General features: G+C 36.1%; 1 protein-coding gene across 1 annotated transcript in view; it reads right to left on the bottom strand.

Annotated features, from left to right (window-relative positions):
- The window catches only part of CCDC178 (coiled-coil domain containing 178), a 368604-nt gene that overhangs the window by 47036 nt on the left and 300066 nt on the right, over positions 1-21502 (bottom strand). The window contains exon 19 of the mRNA XM_068993651.1: positions 1223-1295. Within this exon, the coding sequence (XP_068849752.1) occupies positions 1223-1295 (73 nt within the window). The remainder of the gene's footprint in view (positions 1-1222; positions 1296-21502) is intronic.

Below are 21502 nucleotides of genomic sequence, written 5' to 3'. Positions count from 1 at the left end.
GAATCTGAATTTGAGGAGTATTAGAGGAGGGTTGGTGGCACATCCATTGGAAAAAGTATAAGGGTATATAAACTGATTAATGGAGCTTTGGAGAAAGTTGTTTTATAACCCCTCAAATTAATCCTCAGACTACAATTGATTTTTTGTGATTTAAGTTTTCTAAAATTATCCCTAATAGGAATAACGGCAATAACAGTTTCATGTCAATCGTGTTGATATCATAAAGACTATGTTAAGTCAAAGTTTTAAAAGGCAACAACAGATATTAACAATATATTAACCTAGATAAACAGAATTCTTTGCAAGCTTAAACATACATCGTATGTTACTGTGTTGGGAACAATAGCAGACCAGTGCGTTTTTTCTTTAAGAAAATTCCTTAACTTGTCTGTGTGCATTATAGAACATAAATATCTTTGCAAACATACTTTAGATAAAATTAAATCATTTTTAGAGACATATGGTGCCAAAAATTAACTCCCCAAAGACATAATTTAACTGGCTTTTGCAATTTAGGAACCCTGGAAAAAAATAAAGGGAACATTTCAAGGAAATGAGAAGTGTCCTTATAATGAATTTCTGCTTATAAGAATCAGACATAACAACAGTCTTTTTAATTAAAATACAAATACCATATGTATAGTTATCTGAAAATGAACTATAAATTGTTTTGCCAGAAAACAAAGACCAGTCAATACTGAAAAAACAGAAGTCCCTTGAAATAAAAGGTAATACTTGGCAGGACTGATAGTTCTGGACAGCCCTCAGTTCTTCGTGAATAACAATTTGTCCATTATCATACTTGTTTTCAATGCAACTGCTGAAGATTTGACTCTATGAGACAGATTATTAAACAATACCTCATCTATACATTTTGGAAGAAAAGTATGCTTCTGAAAAGTGGATGGTAGTTTAAAAGAGCACAAAAATCTTCTGCATACACAAGAAAAATCCATTAAAAATCCAAACACAGAAAAAGACATTCAAACAAGAAATTAATAGAATCACTGCAAGAAACAAATCTCATCAATGCAACATGCAGGACAAATATGAGAGGTGTGGAGCATTTCACATTCTTGAAGTAAAAACCACTTCCCAGTACACTAGGGTGGGAACTGGGTATGAGTATGTGGTGCTGGCCATGTGTGACAATTGTTAGGGGGTACAGGATTTCTGAGGGATGTATCTGTGTATGCATGCATGGATTAACTCATCATAGGTATCTGAAAATTTGCAAGTACATCTGATGTCACTGCTAGTGAGCTTGAGAATTTCATAGGTGAGAAGCCTTCAGCCTAAGAGTGGAAATTATAGAGATTCTTTACTGTGAAAGAAAGGTAAAGCATTTTGGAATCTCCTTGTGTTTCTCACCTATAAACATAGTCGAATATTCCAACAACAGTAGAAGCAGCTCAAAGAACAAAAAGATGCGTATTTGACAAAGAAGAGAAAAAAAAATCCTGTATTCTGCAGATGTGCATTTTTACCTTAGGTAATCCAATTAAAATCATATTTAAAGCTCTGACAAAACATGATAAGGGAAATAAGAGTATTTTCCTATCGGAACATATTTTAGGTGATAGATAATAGGAGCACACATACAGTCTCATTTGCACGAGACTATTAAAATAATGATTATAATTTCTGACCTGCTTGTTATAAGGTTCCATATACTGAAAGCATACTGCCTTTCTCTATTTCTGACACAAATAAAACTGATAAGCAAAGATATGTGCTTGCAATTTTAATTCAACAGAGTGAGGTGAAGTGCAGCTTACAAGGCAAATAGTATAAACCCTATCAGTTCTGTTTATTGTAATAACCTAAACAATGGCAATCACAAACTACCCCACAGATTTTTGGCATGGCAGGAATGACAGATCTACAAAATCCAGCTAATGCTGGTCTTTTTGTAGTACTCGGTTACCAAGCCGCACATGTACAATACACAAATCTCAAAAGTAATGAGATATTTCTTTATTATCAAATCCGTTCCACAGACTGGTGTTAAAGATCACATAGCTCATTTCTGAAAATCTCCTTTGTCAACTGCTTAGGTATACTTAAGAAAAATAAAACTCACATGTATTCACAAATTTGGAGCCAGCCTTTAAGGAAATTCATAAAGGATTACTCTGTTACTCTAATTATATAAATAATACTATGTTTCAAGATTCTGTATTTGGAACTCAGCTAACATATAAAAACTCTGATGACATGGGAGAAACCAAGCTGACTGGTAACAGATACTATGAAATCTCATAGTTCATAGTTAAAAGATCGAGTCTATTCCTTTATTTGAAAATACATATGTATGTCTTTTGTATACATTGCAATCATAAAACATGCTATGAGATATAATAAATAACTAATCTAATATTTTTTATATACATAATAGTATAAATAAACTTCAAACCTTACCAACTTCTTAGTTTCATAGAAGATATAACTGGTTCTGGAATAAAATGACTGCATTCTGATGGGTATTTGACTTACAAATTATAAAGATAATAATTTGGATATTTTGTTTACCTAAGTTGCTAAATTTCACACACAGTTCTCTTGAACAGTTCAAATAGAAACAAAGAAATAAAAGTATTATCTTAATTCTGAAACTACTAATGTCTGTGATTTAAAAGAAAGACGTTAATAAAACAATGTTTAAAATTCTGTAATAAAAATTATCCTCACAAGATAAAAGACCTAACACTGTGTAAATGAAAATTAATTCTTTTTAAAAAGTTGAAAATGGAATTACATGAAGGCTAAAAAATAGAAGGTTAAGCCATCACTATATTTTAGAGATGAACATATTCTTAAAATTTCCATTTCTTTGCCTGTCAGTCATCTGTCCAAGAGTAATTAAATCCTTTGATTTTAAAAATGTGGCCAAATGAATACCCTACATAGGCCTGTTTGGTGTTCACTTATGAACTGTGGCTGAACAATTTTTTTTGATGACTATTCACAGTATTTCTTTACAGTCTTATGAGACCCACTTGTTTGGATGCAAATGAGTCAAGGGGATACTTTAAAATAGCATTTCCCTAAAATCAATTCACAATAAAAACATTACATCAAAAATAATTAATTATAGAGCTCACTGACTTATTTTGAATCTTCAAGAAGCTATACAATATTTTTCTACTCTAAAGACATCCAGTTCCATTATAAATATTGCCAATAGCTTTATTTCATTTACACACAAATAAACATAATTGTTTCTGACATTATTTTTTTGAAACTATTTGCAAGTTTCAACTGCAAGTGTAAAGAAAATAGACAACACAATCATGCAAATAGGGGTGAGCCTAGAGACAGAAAGAAACCAGTTTGCAGCTATAAGAAATCAAGGGTCAGAAACAGATGAACTTCTTCTTTATGAACTACATGTAGAATGCAAAAATCTTATGACCTTATTTTTGTCTTAGCTTCTTGTTACTGATATAGAATACTCTGGGGCTAGAAAGATTTCAACAATCAGAAGAAAATCTGCAAAACAGTACAAATTATCATGGATACCAAAAATTTACTAAATCATTTGTTGGCTTGAACCAAAGTATCTAAATGAATCCATGGGACAATAGATACTACCAAAGATGTGTATAAAAATGAAACAATACCTTCCAAGTATGTGTAACTAATCACATTTTTTTCAACAAACATTATGAACTAAATTCCAGGAGACTCACGGAAGCTGAAAAGTAAAATGGTGTCTGATAATTAATATCTATGGAATGACAGTAACTCATAGTAAGGAAATTTCAACAGTTGTGCCACATTCTGGAAATTCCTGGTGATAGCATTGAATGTATCATTGGATATTTGAAAGCTCAAGCAGATCTAGGTACTAGCATGCTATGTGACTTTGTGTTACAGTATTACCTGAACCTTAACTGACTCATCAAACAAACAAGTGTAATAGATATAAACTGGATTGTAAGGAGGCTATGTGGCCACTTGGCTTTCCATTTCTTCAGAGGAATTTGAAAACCTCTTGTCACCTCTTCTGTTCCCATTTCTTTATCTCCTTCACCCTTCAGACTTCTACCACTTCACCAAAATGGCTCTAAGCAAAATCATCTGTGGCATCTGATATAGCTAAACCCTTTATCACTCTTTCAAACTCTTTCTTTGATTTTATTCTTGGTTTTGCTGTACTGTTCTACACTTCCTTTTCAGTCTCATTTGCTGATTTGGAACAACTGTAATGAAGAAATATTTTAGATAAAGTAAAACTGGGTTTATGTCCTATGTTCCTTCCAGAGAGGATGCAATTCAGGGAGAAGGAAAATGATTCCAGAGAGAGGGCATAATTGAAAGGAGAAATGATGACCAATAACACAAAAGGTAAATATGTAGATAAAGTCAAACATGGTCAGTACAAAATAATAATATTATAAGCAATGGCAGTAAAAATTATAATATCTAACTTGAGAATTTACAAGAGAGACACCAAAATGTTTTATAACAGAAGTATATATGTCTGAATGCCAGAAATATGAATTAAAATGCTCTAACTCATAATGTACTTAAAAAACATACTGTACTAAAATAGAATATGAGGCACATTTTGTAATCAGATATTCATGGGACAAATGAAAGTATATTAACAAACATAAACTTTCAAATAAATTGTTAGAAATAGTGTTTGACTGTCAAGTTAAAGGAAAAAATGGAATTAAAAAAGAAACAAGAATCCTCAGTTAATTAAAAAAGCCAAGTAGGGAGAAAAAGGAAGCAATAGAAAAAGCAAGACAATTAGGAAACCAAAAGATAATAGAATGAAGTACAAACACATAATTTATAATAATAACTGTATATGGATTATTCTCATCACTTATGACAAGATATTAGATTTAAAAACTGTGCTTATATATGAAAAGTGCTTGATAAAGGACAGAAATGGTATGGACCTAACAGAAGCAGAAGATATTAAGAAGAGGTGACAAGAATACACAGAAGAACTGTACAAAAAAGACCTTCATGACCCGGATAATCACGATGGTGTGATCACTCACCTAGAGCCAGACATCCTGGAATGTGAAGTCAAGTGGGCCTTAGAAAGCATCACTTTGAACAAAGCTAGTGGATGTGATGGAATTCCAGTTGAGCTATTTCAGATCCTGAAAGATGATTCTGTGAAAGTGCTGCACTAAATATACCAACAAATTTGGAAAATTCAGCAGTGGCCACAGGACTGGAAAAGGTCCGTTTTCATTCCAATCCCAAAGAAAGGCAATGCCAAAGAATACTCAAACTACCACACAATTGCACTCATCTCACACGCTAGTAAAGTAACGCTCAAAATTCTCCAAGCCAGGCTTCAGCAGTACATGAACTGTGAACTTACAGATGTTCAAGCTGGTTTTAGAAAAGGCAGAGGAACCAGAGATCATATTGCCAACATCCGTGGGATCATGGAAAAAGCAAGAGAGTTCCAGAAAAATATCTATTTCTGCTTTACTGAGTATGCCAAAGCCTTTGACTGTGTGGATCACAATAAACTGTGGAAAATTCTGTAAGAGATGGGAATACCAGACCACCTTACCTGCCTCTTGGGAAACCTATATGCAGGTCAGGAAGCAACAGTTAGAACTGGACATGAAACAACAGGCTGGTTCCAAACAGGAAAAGGAGTACGTCAAGGCTGTATATTGTCACCCTACTTATTTAACTTATATGCAAAGGACATCATGAGAAACACTGGGCTTAAAGAAGCACAGGCTGGAATCAAGATTGCCCAGAGAAATATCAATAACCTCAGATATGCAGATGACACCACTCTTATGGCAGAAAGTGAAGAGGAACTGAGAAGCCTGTTGATGAAGGTGAAGGAGGAGAGTGAAAAAGTTGGCTTAAAGCTCAACATTCAGAAAACAGATCATGGCATCTGGTCCCATCACTTCACAGGAAATAGATGGGGAAACAGTGGAAACAGTGAAAGACTTTATTTTGGGGGGCTCCAAAATCACTGCAGATGGTGACTGCAGCCACCAAATTAAAAGACACTTACTCCTTGGAAGAAAAGTTATGACCAACCTAGAAAGTATATTCAAAAGCTGAGACATTACTTTGCCAAGAAAGGTCCATCTAGTCAAGGCTAGTATGTATGTATGTAGTCATGTATGGATGTGAGAGTTGGACTGTGAAGAAAGCTGAGCATCAAAGAACTGATGCTTTTGAACTGTGGTGTTGGAGAAGACTCTTGAGAGTCCCTTGGACTGCAAGGAGATCCAACCAGTCCTTTCTAAAGGAGATTAGTCCTGGGTGTTCTTTGGAAGGAATGATGCTAAAGGTGAAACTCCAGTACTTTGGCCACCTCATGAGAAGAGTTGACTCATTGGAAAACACTCTGATGCTGGGAGGGATTGGGGGCAGGAGGAGAAGGGGATAACAGAGGATGAGATGGCTGGATGGCATCACCGACTTGATGGACGTGAGTCTGAGTGAACTCCTGGAGTTGGTGATGGACAGGGAGGCCTGACGTGCTGCAATTCATGGGGTCGCAAAGTGTTGGACATGACTGAGCGACTGAACTGAACTGAACTGACACTTTCAAGAAGCATACTAAAATCTATAAAAAACTAAAACTAAATAAACCAAAGTAGCCTAGTAGGCATATGGTAGTCCAGTGAAAACTTGGGTATACAAGGCAAAAGAGACTTTTAAGACAAATGGTATTTTTAGACATAGAGATGATCAATATATATGTATAATGGAAAACTATTGCTCAATTAATGAGAAATATATATCAATCAAACGTTTGTATGGCAGTAATGACTAATAATGGAAGTCCATAAATGTATCAACATACAAGAGACTTCAACATAGCCATCTATTTTGACATGTTAAAAATTAAAATAATGATGATTAACAGGGTTAACAACCTTGAGCTAGCAAGTATGTATATAAAAACTACTCTCTCAAACATGCCCCAAATTATAAACTGCACAGTTTTCTTAAGCATACATAAAACTCTAATACTTGAAACTTGCATAAATTAAAGCATCAATCATATCCAATTCTATGAGATTTTGAAACAAGTCTTATTTTTTCAAGCAACTGGTATAGTATAGACTATGTTCTTAAGATAAAAGCAAATAAATTAGAAGTGAAAAAAAGGCAAAATATTTTAATACAGCTTTAGAAATTTAGGAGTATAATTCTAAATAAAAGATGAATCAAAATAAATCATAATAAATTTCTAAGTACTGAATACTGAAAGCTAGTTAAACAAATATCAAATGTGTAGGCTACAACCAGATGATAGCTAGAAGAACATCTATTCTTATGTTAGAACCATTATGTAGCACACTTTAATGTACATAATTATTTGGCAATTATTGCTGAATAAAGTTGCGAAATAAAAAAATGAAGTAAGAAGAAAGGCAGAAATTAAGGAGATGTTATAAAAATGAAATAGTTAAGGTAGAAGAACAGAATTCTCTGCAAAAATGTTGGGAAAGAATTTAGCAAAATGGAAATCAAAGATATAACAAAAAAAATCCACAAAGGCAGTGTTGATTCTCAGAAAAGATCAGTAAAATATACAAACTTCCACCAGGATTGACATAATGAAATAGAAAGTAAAAATTAATGACATTTTAACTAAACAGAGAAGCAGCCTCTTGGATCTTCAGGCTATGCCCTGACTGCTTTCCAGTTTGGTTCTTTAAAGTCTGTGTAGGGAAGTCTTATGATCTTTCCACACTTAAAACAAAACTCTTCTATGGTTGACCCTCTGCCCTCTGAATTTCTATCTCAATATACATCCCTACGTAAACTGTAAGTAGTCCAATTAACCAAATTCTGTTTCATTTATCAATGCTCCCAAAGAGATTTGCGTTAATTACCCTGTGCATTTAAGAAGGGCCTCTGCACATTGCTTTACCCACGGGAGTAAATCAAATGATAGGAATTTTAGATATGTACGGTGTTCATGGTAGATAGTACAGAAATAATGGGAACTTCTAAGCCTTCCCAAATTCTACCTCAAATGTGGCTACATATTCTATAAATTTAGTATGTAGACACTTAGTCATAGTTCTTGGAACAAATGAAAGTGTAATAGTTGGACCAATTTTATTATGTTTTCTGTCATGTTAGTTTAAGTACTGTCAAATCAAGCAATTTTTTTTTTTTCCCTTTCACTTTGAGTAAATGAGCTTTGTGGAGATCTAGTCACTCCTTTGTTCTTTTGACAGCTTGTTCTGCTCATTACATGATATGTGGGATTATCAAATCAATAAGATTTTGCTGTTTCTGAAATACATTATATAATGGGATAAACTTCCAGAATATTTCTAAATACAAGTTTCAAGTCAAACTTAAAGTCAGAAAGTGAAATTTAAAACATAGAGGCTGACACAGAAAACTATTCATGATGGTATCCCTAAGCCATGGCTCATGGATATTTAATAGTTGTTTTGGAAGTAAGTTAAAAAAAAAAAAGACACAAGATGATAGCTGGGAAAACTTTGCAACCTTAGAGTAAATGAGAGAGAAAGGTATATGAACACTGTGAAAACATTAGGAGACTTCTGAGAAACAGAAAAGATAAAATTATTTACAAAATGAGAAGGACCAACCAATGGAAGCTGTTATCTGCTCTTTCTGCTATGCAATTAGGTTCTTGAGGGTATGGTTCATTGTGATATTCATTTTTGTGTTCTTGTACCTCATTCAAGGCCAGGTGCATGGAAATTTCTCAATAAATATTATTTGAATGACTTAATTAATAAATATCAGGACTTTAATGAGTGTCAAGGAAGCTGGGTTATTTTCACTTCAATTACAACAAATTGTACATTGTAAAATTTTATTAGCTCTTATGCCTGTTGAACCAACACCACAGGTTAACGCTGTACAATATAGGCCCATATTACAACAGAGATTACTACTCCATGAGGGAGGCTTCACTGGGGCATCTCCCTGCCCCAGGCAGAAAGACAATACTTCCTCCTCCATGCTCCCATGGAGGTCTAATATTATCTCTAATAAAGCATGTCACATTGAATTACAAACCTTTGTTAACATGCAAATTTTGCCAGTAGACTCTGAGCTTATTGGGAAGATCTATTTGCTTTGCTTCCGATTGTATCACCACGTTGGTTAGCACCATAGCAGGACCTCAATAACATCTGTTGCATGAGGGTAAGAGAAGGCATATCATGGAAGCATAAGTCAATTCTCCCAAGATGTCCACATTCTAATCCTTGGATCCTATGACTCTGCTACTTTATATGGCAAAAGGGATTTTGCAGATATAGTTAAGTTAAAGATTTCCAGATAGGGAGATTATCCTGGATTATCCAGATGAGCCCAGCATCAAAAGAACCATTATAAGAAGGAGACAGGGGCACAAAGGCAGAAGAAGCTATATGGAGACACAATGAGTCAGTGAAGATGTGATGACAAAATGTGATCTCAGTGTGAGAAAGGAGCCATGAGCTAATGAATTCACTTCTAAAAGCTGGAAAAGATGAGGCCACATTCTTAGAACCTTCAGGAGGAACTAGCTCTACCTACACTTCAGCTTCAGCTCAGTGAGACTGATTTTGGACTTCTGACTCCCAGAACCATGTGAGAAACCTGTGATGTTTCAATGACTAAGCTTCCACTATTTCTACTACCAGGGAATATGCAGTTTCTTTTCACCTAAGTTTAAGGAGGCACAGTCTTCCCTTCCCCTTTAATAAATATTTACTATCCCCTTTACTAAATATTGACTACCTGCTACTTGCCTAAACTACAGTAGGAGGCATGGGATATGCAACTCTGTATGAGACATGATGCTTGTGCATTTCAAACAGAGTAGAAACCTGTCAAGGCCAGGCACATGCACATAAAAATGTGACCAGAGACCAGCAACGTAAAGGAGTATTTGATAAATACCAAGTGAAAGTGCAGAAAGCGTTAGAGGAGTTCAAAATGGATTGAAATCACTCTAGTTGCTAGGAGCTGGGACAACCTTCTTGAGGAAGTAAGTTTCAAGAAGAAACTTCCACACTGAAGCATAAAAAAGGTCATTCTAATAAGAGAGAGAAACATGAGCAAAGAAAGCTGTTGGAAAGGAATTAGTGTCTTTTGACTTTAGTGAGCAAAAAAATGGCCTGAGCAGAGCAGAAGAAAGAAGAAGATGGGGGAAAAACAGATTGGTAGCAAGTGGAGGATGAGAAAGTAGAGCAAGCTAAATACTAAGCGCAGGGGTTAGAGTTTCACCCTAGAGTTATAGTACTTGCATCTATGACCAAGGAGTACGATAAATATAAAACAAAGCAGGTTCTTCTTTCTCAAGTCTGTTCAATTTTGCTTAGTCTCTTTCAGTTACTTAAATATCCTGCTACCTAGTGTGACCCTGAGTAACCTCAGAGTTAATCCATGAATTTTTTGCTTTCCTCCCAGCATGCCCATCCAACTGACTGCTAAATATCTTAGATACTAAGTCCAAAATTTGTCTGGGTTCCATTCTTTTTCTCTAAACACATTGTCATAGTTTTTATTTTAGTTCTACAAAATAAGCTAAAAGTAAACAAAACAAGATATTTTGATGAATTGTTTCACAAGACAGAAAGGTGGTCAGACACACAGAAAGAAAGCCAAGAAAATGCAGACACAAAAGTAAAAGCATAAAAAATTTAAAGAATAAGAGACTCATCATGTGGACATTTTCCTCATGTGGAAAAATAATTTTAACCCTTTGCTGAACTCCTTCTCCAGGTAAGCAGTGCACGAATTTGGGCCTGCATCACTGAACCCCGATTCCATTTTGCCTCAGAAATGTTTGTTTCCACTAATACTGTACCTAGAGTTTTATGTAATGAAACCCAAACAGAAGACAAAGGTTGACACACAGTAGCTCATTTATATAAAACTGAATAGAAAAGCTTCTAAGATTAAAACTGACCTAGAATAATCACAAAATTCATTACTTTGTTCAACAAAAGTTGTGAGTTAGCAACTAGATAAATATGTTTCTCTTCAAGTGTCCAGTTTAATTGGTTATGGCCACCGGGAGCATTGTGTGTCGATGGTTGTGAAGGTTAGTCTGTACAAAACAAAAACGATAATTCAGTGATGATTATCCATGTCGTCTGTGGGTGTGAAAGGGGAAAAAAATGAGCTTAAGGGTGGATTGTAGTTTTAGTGATTCCAATATTATGCAATATTTCTAAAGTCCCTAATTCATGTTCATACCAACAGGTTCATTTTTTTGTTTAATAGTTTACTTGAAAATATTGTTATTAGCCAGTTTGAAGACAGGCCCTAAGTTATGCAAAAAAGCTCAGAATAACATTTGGTAATGACTCTGTACTCCCTTTCATAGGCGTGGGGCACAGTCACCGGGAATAGCATTTCATTAATTTACATGTGGTACTGCACTGCAAATAAATGAGACTGGTTCTCAGTGGAAGGATATCTTTTGGCACATGATTAAATCTGCAGGTAAGAATCAGGGTTCAACTATGTGGCAGAAGTATTATTTTTAATGGATTTATCCATTTTATAAAAAAAACAATTGCTATTTAAGTATGCACACTGAATGTGATTGCTCAAAGAGTAATTTAAAACTATTGCATAAGTACATATTAAAGACTGCTTTTGGTTAAATCATGACACCCTCTCTTATTATCAGGTTTTCCTGGTGGCTCAGATGATAAAGATCTGCCTGCAATGCAGGAGACCCATGTTCAACCCCTGGGTCAGGAAGATGCCCTGGAGAAGGGCATGGCTACTCACTCCAGTATTTTTGCCTGGAGAATCTCATGGACAGAGGAGCCTGGCAGGCTACAGTCGAAGGGGTCACAAGAGTCAGACACAGCTGAGAGACTAACACTTTCACTTTCTCTTGTTATTACTGTACAAGTTACTTAACCACATGATGTCCTCTCAATCTTCTCATAAATTTTTCTTCTATTAAATATGATAGTGAACCCAATTCAAAACAAAATATCAATGAAAATTTTGGGAAGGGAGGTATTTAATTGTGACTTAAATTTATGCAAAGAGTGTACAGTTTAAAAATATTTTTAACAAAAAAATGTGAAAGGGGAAGATTCTATCATATTATATATTACAAGTTATACCAAAGAAAAAGAGTCAAGCTATGAACATTGCGGTGCATATGTTTTTTCAAATTATACTTTTCTCCAAATATATACCCAGGAGTGGGATTGCTGGATCAGGTGCTATTCCAGTTTTATTTTTTAAAGGAACCTGTTCTTCATAGTGGCTGTACTAATTCACATTCCACCAGCTGTGTAGGAAGGTTCTTTGTCTCCACACCTTCTCCAGCATTTATTATCTGTAGACCTTTGATGATGGCCATTCTGACAGATACCTTATTGTAGTTTTGATTTGCATTTCTCTAACGATTACCTCTTTTCACGTGCCTGTTAGCCAATTGCACATCTTCTTTGGAGAAGTGCCCATCAATAGACAAGTGGATAAAGATATGGTATATATACACAATGGAATATTAGCCATAAAAAAAGAATGAAATAATATCATTTGCAAAAACATAAATGGACCCAAAGATTATCATACTAAGTGAAGTAAGACAGGAAAAGCAGAGAAAGCCGAATATTATATGATACTGCTTTTATGTGGAATCTAAAAAAAAAAGATACAAATGAACTTACTTACAGAACAGAAACAGACTCACAGACACAGAAAACAAACTTATAGTTACCAAAGAAGGGAGGGCTAAATTAGGAATTTGGGATTAAAATATACACATTGCTATACATAAAACACAACTATACTCAATATCTTGTAATAATGTATTAGAAAAGAATCCAAAAAAATTTATCTATCTATCTATCTATCTATATATAACTGAGTCACTTTGCTGTATACCTGAAACTAACACAACATTGTAAATCAACTATATTTCAATAAGGATTAAAAAGAATAAACATGAATTATGTATCACACACAAAAAAAGAATCAGAATCTGGAATCTGTGAGAGGATTAACAGAGAAATGAATTTAAACTAATAATTGTGAAATAAATATAATAATGCTAATATTTAACATTAAAGATATACTGATATTGTAAGGCACGGTCCCAGGGTTTGATCCCTGGGTCAGGAAGATCCCTTGGAGAAGGGAACGACTACCTACTCCAGTATTCTTGCCTAAAGAATTCCATGCACAGAGGGGCCTGGCAGGCTACAGTCCACAGGGTCACAAAGAGTCGGACATAACTGAGCGACTAGCACTTTTAACTTTCAACCTTTAAATCAGTAGACTTTCTGTAAAGCAAACTGCTTTCCATAATATTGGTGGATCTCATCTCATTATATATATATATATATATATATACTTATAGTTGCTCTTCAATTGCTCAGTCATGTCCGACTCTTTGCAGCCCGATGGACTGCAGCATACCAGGCTTCCCTGTTTTTCATCTCCTGGAATTTGCCCAAACTCATGTCCTTTGAGTTGGTGATGCCATCCAACTATCTCACCCAACCCTCTGCTACAGTTCTGAGGGTGGCAGAGTCAGACACAACTAAAGTGACTGAGCACAAACACAGATATACACACATACAAACACACGTACACACAGACTCTTTCTATGGAGAACCCCAAACCTCGACTAACATGACAGATATCTAAGAAAGGCAAAAATGGTAGTTTCAAGTAGTAGCAATTTTTATATTTGAACCTTTTCAGAAAAATCAATCATTTCATTTATTTTATACTATCCAAAACAAGAGATGATACTTTATCAAAAAGAAAGTAACAATGTTTTGCTATACAATTTCAAACATTAGTGAAAATCTGAAAGAATCAGAATTAGAACTAGTATGGTATTGAATGCAATTATGCCATATTTTCCATTTATTTTGTTGCCTTTCAGTAAAGTTCAGAAAGAAAATTATATATTTTCTTTAACAGAAGATTCTGTTTCAAAAGGAGAAATAAATAGCACATTCCTCTTTCAACATGAGATTAATTTGCAATCTAATGACTAGTTATCATATATAAAGATCTGTGAGACTCAACTGGTTGACTGCATTAATATTTTTAGAACAAGTCATCTTTACGATAAAACTGTTGATTACTGCTCATCCCTCATCCATTGTAGTAGGCTAAGATAACTTATTTAAGATTGAATTGTTTTGGTTTCATTTCTAATCTCAAATGTTTATTAAGAGGCACTGTTTTAAGAGGAAAAAAATTCCTAATGCCTCAATGCATTACATGAGCTAATTTACCTACAAGGTCACAATCCACTGGAGAGGAATGTACAAATAAATGTCTAATAAATGTTCTTTGATGGCAATGCTAATTTTTAATTCCCAATTTAATGACTTTCCCCCCTAAATTTCATCTTAAACCTCTAACTATTTGCTTGTGTTTAGATTTTATGTAAACAATAGCAGTTGCAACAGTTTACACTTGGCAAGTGCTTTTCATAAGTCAAGTGTTTTGGATATAGATGCACCATCTCAACAGGCACTCCCTACTCCACCATAGTAAGCTCAATGTGTGAGACCTGGGTTTGATCCCTGGGTAGGGGAGATGACCTGGAGAAGGGAAAGGCTACCCACTCCAGTATTCTGGCCTGGAGAATTCCATGGACTGTATAGTCCATGGGGTCACAAAGGGTAGCATACAACTAAGCAACTTTCACTTTCAAGCACAATTCTAAGATGATTCCCAATGGGTCATATCCTTGAAGAGTTCCTCCCTTTGAATGGGACAGAACCTGTGACTTACTTCTGGCCAGTAGAAGGGTGATGGGGTGTCACTTCCATGATTATGTTAGGCTATTGTTGTTGTTCAATCCCTAAGTTGTGTCCAACTCTTTGGGACCCCATGGAGTGTAGCCCAACGATCTCCTCTTGTCCTTGGGATTTTCCAGGCAAGAATACTGGAGCAGGTAGCCATTTCCTTCTCCAGGGGATCTTCCTGACTCAGGGACTGACCTCACGTCTCCTGCTTGGCAGGTGGATTCTTTACTACTGAGCCACTTGGGAAGCCCTGTTGTTCCTGTAATACTCTTCCATCAAATATCCACACAGCTGGCTCTCTCGCTCTTTCACATCTTTACTCAGAAGAATCCGTCTGAGCTAATTCTAACATGCACCCCCTATGTAGAATCCCACTCCACCCCCACGTTTCCTATCCCCAATCTGGATCTACTTCTTAACACACTTCATATTTGATTTATCTGGTTTGCTATCTGTCTCCTTCACGAGGACATAAATGTTCATTTTGTTCACTACTGAAAATCTAATATCTAAAGGAGTGCTTCCCCCCCCGCCATGGATTCATAGTACATTTTTGAATAAATGATGCTGCTTCAGATTCATCAGCAGTAGGATTTATATTTTAAGTTCTTATTTGCAAGGAGTGCAAAACATTTAAGAACTGATGTATACCCTGTCTTATGATCTGTTTTAGAACCAGTGAGAATAACTTTGAATCATCCCCCTGGAACTTCTGGTGAAGTGAACTCTGCCACAAAACTATTCCATGACACTGACCATGTTATCACTGTCTTCTAATTATCCACATTAGATAGTTCCTACTTCTCACTATTCAATGTTTTTTACATGTTTGATAATGGAAGAAAATAAATTTTTCTTGAAATTTCTTAGGAAAAGGTAATGGAGTTCTAAAAGGTATGGCATACATTTAACATGATGGAAAAATCCCAGTGTTATTAGTATGCATTTGATTTTTAGGATGTTTTTCCTTCTTCTCTCTTCCATTGTAGAAGTTCCATTTCATAATGGGCTACTGATCAGACCTGTTATTCTAATGGTGGAATCCCAAAGGAAAACATGTTTCAGATGTAAAGTATTCCCCTCAGACTCCCTGGCGGTCATGGAAAGCAGGAGAAATTCCTGATGTATGAAGTCACTGTCACCATTGTCAAAGCACTGTAGTGTGGGAAATGAACCGCAAATAAAATCAAAGGGTATTTCTTCCAAAGCATTAAATATTAGTGCACAAACAACAATTTTTTTTTTCTGTTAACGTACAAAATATTTCAGATAAAATCTTAATGTTTAAATACCCAGAGAACATATCTAAGCTTAGGTGCTGGAGGTGGCAAGTTTTTGACACACTAGTAAACAGAAATATATAAGATATTAAAGGCTCTCCATCAAAGAATTGAAATTTAATTTCCTTCTGGAATTCTATACAGATCCAACCAAACTTCCATAGCAAATGCCACCATAAAGGTAATTTTCTATCCTCTGCTCTAAGGAATTAATTTTAAGGTATGCAGTTTTTTTCCCTTTAAGAGCTTCTTAAGTCTAAATTAAATAGCCTCAATAAAGTAGTATTAAAGTAGAACTGAAATCCACGAGAGCAAGACAATTTGGAGTTAGGTTAAAATTCCTTTCTTGCTCTTCAACCTTAAATCAGACTGCTGTGTTAAGGTACTGTAATGATCTAAGACAGTGTGTCATCTTTCATGCCCGCCAGCATATGTTACAATTTCCGAATTAGAGAATAGCTATTCCCCCAAATTATTATTTTAACTACACAGTCATTCTCAGTTTAGATTTAGGTCAGGCACCAAAAGTTACTCTATAATCTTGGGAATGAACATCATAACCCTCAGCCCAAAGTATAATTGTCAAAGCTTCACATCCAGAAATGCACTCTAGGACACACAGAGAATTAAAAAAAGATTTGGATTATTGCTTAATATGGGGATATGTTTATCTTTGTAAACAGCTCTTCTATACAAGTGGTTCAAACGGGGCAAAACAGCCACAAACAGTCCCAATAGAAGTTGCAAAATCAAACATTCAGGCATGAAAAGTCTTTTTCTTAAGTTGTTTTCAAGCTTCATCCTTTTTTCTGCAATAACTAAAGCAAAGCCACAGTAGCTGCAGCCATTTGCATCTAAGGAAGAGATGTTTTGCTTTGGTGATATAGTTAATGAGTCTAAAAATATTCAGTATAATAATTCTGTCAAAGCCCCCACAGTCTCCTCAATGAGCGGAAGCCTGCAGGATTCCAATGGGGAGCCGAGTAATGAGCTCTCAGCATTCGCTCCCACACCATCCAGGCGAGATATACTCGGGCCTCCATAGTTCCACATCATTAGCAACATGAAACAAAGACACATGCTTGACTTTAATAAGCGACTAAAGTTGCTGGTTTACTAGTCTGTTACTGCACGTAAACTCTGTATTTCAAAACAGGTCCTTGCAAAGAGAAGGCAGGAACGGCTTTGGCAAACAGTTAGGTTTAATTTAATGTGGCAAATGATGGAGCAGAATGGAAAAAAAGGAAAAAAAAAAAGGACACAGGAAGTGATGAGTTTCTGACACTAAGTCTCCTGGGCTCACTGCAGACTGCAGTCTCGCTGTTGGAGATGATGGTTACGGTGGGCTGCAACGATAGGGCTATAGGCATATGCGACTGAGTTTTAGTTGATATTCTTGCAAGACAGGAAGTGAACAAGCTTATTTCCCACTGGGAAAGGTTCAGACATGATTAACTTGGGCATGACCAAATAGGTCAATAATATGACAATGAATTTCTAGCACAATAATTAAGTGGGAAAATTTGTGTGATTTGTTCTTCTTGTTCTGCACATACCAATAATGCATTAGCATGGATTCATTTAGTTTCTTTCATTAGGTGAAATCACATAGCTACAATTTAAGATAGTGATGGTTCAATTTGAATACTTAAAAGTTATTTCTGCAAAGAAACATTAAATTATTTTTCTTTTATTTTTAGCATAAGCTTTTGCATTTCAGCATCAGAGGAATGATCTGGAATCTATCTATACATGCATACTAATTGTTTCAGGAGTGATTCTCCCATCCAATATCAGGTCTTACTGATACCAGTCACCAGAAAAGGAAGAATTACTACAGAGAATGAAACAGGTAAAAACAAATGCTTCACCTTGGGATACTAGGATTCAATGTATTTTACACTTAAACGCTGTTCTTGTCAGTTATTAAAATATTTTAACTTTTCTTTAAATAAACCGTCTATATATATAATACCCAAATCTTAGCATTGGAAGAGAAGCCATAAATCATAAAATATACTATTTCATTTCATGCAGTGCTTCAGTCTAGAGTGCTCGCAAAAGAACAAAAACAAAACCCCAAAACAAAAATTAAAAAAAAATTTTTTTCTTAATATTAGTATTATTATTTTAGTATTAGTCTCTTCCAATTTAACATCAGGACTTAAATGTAAGAGGTTTACATAACTGCCCTTTAATATTTCATGTTCTTGCTTCCCCCGCCCCCCATGGCCAAGATAGTCTTCAGTCCTTTGCTGCCATTTGATACAGGATGAGTTTCCCCATAGTACTGGAAACTATGCAGTTCATAAGTATGCCTTTAGCAAATAGAGGACAAAAATTACAGAGTTCAGTAGCAGCCCAATGCAAGTACCAAGGAAGACAACAACCCATTCATTAGTGGTCTTTGCTTATGGCTTCCCAGGTGGCGCTAGTGGCAAAGAACCCACCTGCCAAAGCAGGAGACGTAAGAGATATGCGTTCGATCCCTGAGTCAGGAAGATCCCCTGGAGGAAGAAATGGCAACCTGCTCCAGTATTCTTGTCTGGGAGATTCCATGGACAGAGGAGCCTGGCAGCCTACAGTCCATAGAGTCACAAAGAGTCAGACATGACTGAAGCGACTTAGCACGTTTGCATGCATGGTTACACAAGTATCTTGTCAACAAGGATGCCATGAAATACAAAAATCAACATATGCTCTAAATGGTGGTATGGGTAAATGCCAGTAACCTCCTAAATAAGCCGATCTAGAATACTTTTAAAATTTCATTCCCACTTTAGTTTGTTTTTCTTTTGAAAAATGAGACTAATTTCCTGGCTTTGGGTTTCTGGTATTTTCCCCATCTGCTCCACAGCTTCTTACCGGTCACTGACATTGATTCCTTGAACACATGGGCACATTCTTTCAGGACTCAGGAATGCTATACTAGGTCTCAAAAATATCTGTTTCTTCATAAGATCTGGACTCTCTCAAGACTATTTACTCTTTCAAATTTTATGATTAATTTTTTGGTGAGGAAGACTGAAGCAAAATGAATGTTCATTGGATTTTTACTTTTGCTTATTGTTGGCTTGGTGCTTGCAAAGTGGTTGGATCATGTGAATCATTGTTTCATTTTAAAATACATTCGTTTTATAATAAAATGGCTATGCAGAATATATATCTAATAATAAATGATTTTGAGCATTTCTTTACTAGCATGTGAGATGAGTGCAATTGTGCAGAAGTTTGAGCACTCTTTGGCATTGCCTTTCTTTGAGATTGGAATGAAAACTGACCTCTTCCAGTCCTGTGGCCACTGCTGAGTTTCCCAAATTTGCTGGCATATTGAGTGCAGCACTTTCACAGCATCATCTTTCAGGATTTGAAATAGCTCAACTGGAATGCCATCACCTCCACTAGCTTTGTTCATAGTGATGCTTTCTAAGGCCCACTTGACTTCACATTCCAGGATGTCTGGCTCTAGGTGAGTGATCACACCATCATGATTATCCGGGTTGTGAAGATCTTTTTTGTACAGTTCTTCTGTGTATTCTTGCCACCGCTTCTTAATATCTTCTGCTTCTGTTAGGTCATACCATTTCCATTCTTTATTGAGCCCATATTTGCAAGAAATGTTCCCTTGGTATCTCTAATTTTCTTGAAGAGATCTCTAGTCTTTCCCATTCTCTTATTTTCCTCTATTTCTTTGCATTGATCGCTGAGGAAGGCTTTCTTATCTCTCCTTGCTATTCTTTTGAACTCTGCATTCAGATGCTTATATCTGTCCTTTTCTCCTTTGCTTTTTGCTTCTCTTTTCACAGGTACTTGTAAGGGCTCCTCAGCCATTTTGCTTTTTTGCATTTCTTTTTCTTGGGGATGGTCTCGATCCCTGTCTCCTGTACAATGTCACGGACCTGCGTCCATAGTTCATCAGGCACTCTATCTATCAGATCTAGGCCCTTAAATCTATTTCTCACTTCCACTGTATAGTCATAAGGGATTTGATTTAGGTCATACCTGAATGGTCTAGCAGTTTTCCCTGCTTTCTTCAATTTCAGTCTGAATTTGGCAATAAGGAGTTCATGATCTGAGCCACAGTCAGCTCCTGGTCTTGTTTTTGTTGACTGTATAGAGCTTCTCCATCTTTGGCTGCAAAGAATATAATCAGTCTGATTTCGGTGTTGACCATCTGGTGATGTCCATGTGTAGAGTCTTCTCTCGTGTTGTTGGAAGAGGGTGTTTGCTATGACCAGTGCATTCTCTTGGCAAAACTCTATTAGCCTTTGCCCTGCTTCATTCTATATTCCAAGGCCAAATTTGCCTGTTACCCCAGGTGTTTTTTGACTTCCTACTTTTGCATTCCAGTCCCCTATAATGAAAAGGACATCTTTTTTGGGTGTTAGTTCTAAAAGGTCTTGTAGGTCTTCATAGAACCATTCAGCTTCAGCTTCTTCAGTGTTACTGGTTGGGGCATAGACTTGGATTACTGTGATATTGAATGGTTTGCCTTGGAAAGAAACAGAGATCATTCTGTTGTTTACGAGATTGCATCCAAGTACTGCATTTTGGACTCTTTTATGACCATGATGGCTACTCCATTTCTTCTAAGGGATTCCTGCCCACAGTAGTAGATATAATGGTCATCTGAGTTAAATTCACCCATTCTAGTCCACTTTAGTTTGCTGATTCCTAGAATGTTGATGCTTACTCTCACCATCTCCTGTTTGACTACTTCCAATTTGCCTTGATTTATGGACCTAACATTCCAGGTTCCTATGCAATATTGCTCTTTACAGCATTGGGCCTTGCTTCTATCATCAGTCACATCCACAACTGGGTATTGTTTTTGGTTTGGCTCCATCTCTTCATTCTTTCTGGAGTTATATCTCCACTGATCTCCAGTAGCATATTGGGCACCTACCAACCTGGGAAGTTCTTCTTTCAGTATCTTATCATTTTGTCTTCTCATACTGTTCATGGGGTTCTCAAGGCAAGAATACTGAAGTGGTTTGCCATTCCCTTCACCAGTGGACCACATTCTGTCAGACCTCTCCACCTGACTGGTTTTAGAAAAGGCAGAGGAACCAGAGATCAAATTGCCAACATCCGCGGGATCATTGAAAAAGGAAGAGAGTTCCAGAAAAACATCTATTACTGCTTTATTGACTATGCCAAAGCCTTTGACTGTGTGGATCACAATAAACTGTCAAAAATTCTTCAAGAGATGGGAATACCAGACCACCTGACCTGCCTCTTGAGAAACCTCTATGCAGGTCAGGAAGCAACAGTTAGAACTGGACATGGAACAACAGACTGGTTTCAAACAGGAAAAGGAGTACATCAAGGCTGTATATTGTCACCCTGCTTATTTAACTTCTATGCAGATTACATCAAGAGAAATGCTGGGCTGGAAGAAGCACAAGCTGGAATCAAGACTGCTGGGAGAAATATCAATAACCTCAGATATGCAGATGACACCATCCTTATGGC

The sequence above is a fragment of the Capricornis sumatraensis genome, chromosome 21, assembly GCF_032405125.1.
Source record: "Capricornis sumatraensis isolate serow.1 chromosome 21, serow.2, whole genome shotgun sequence".
NCBI lineage: Eukaryota > Metazoa > Chordata > Mammalia > Artiodactyla > Bovidae > Capricornis > Capricornis sumatraensis.
The sequence above is the reverse complement of the archived record's forward strand: the minus strand, read 5'-3'. Positions and strand labels throughout refer to the sequence as shown.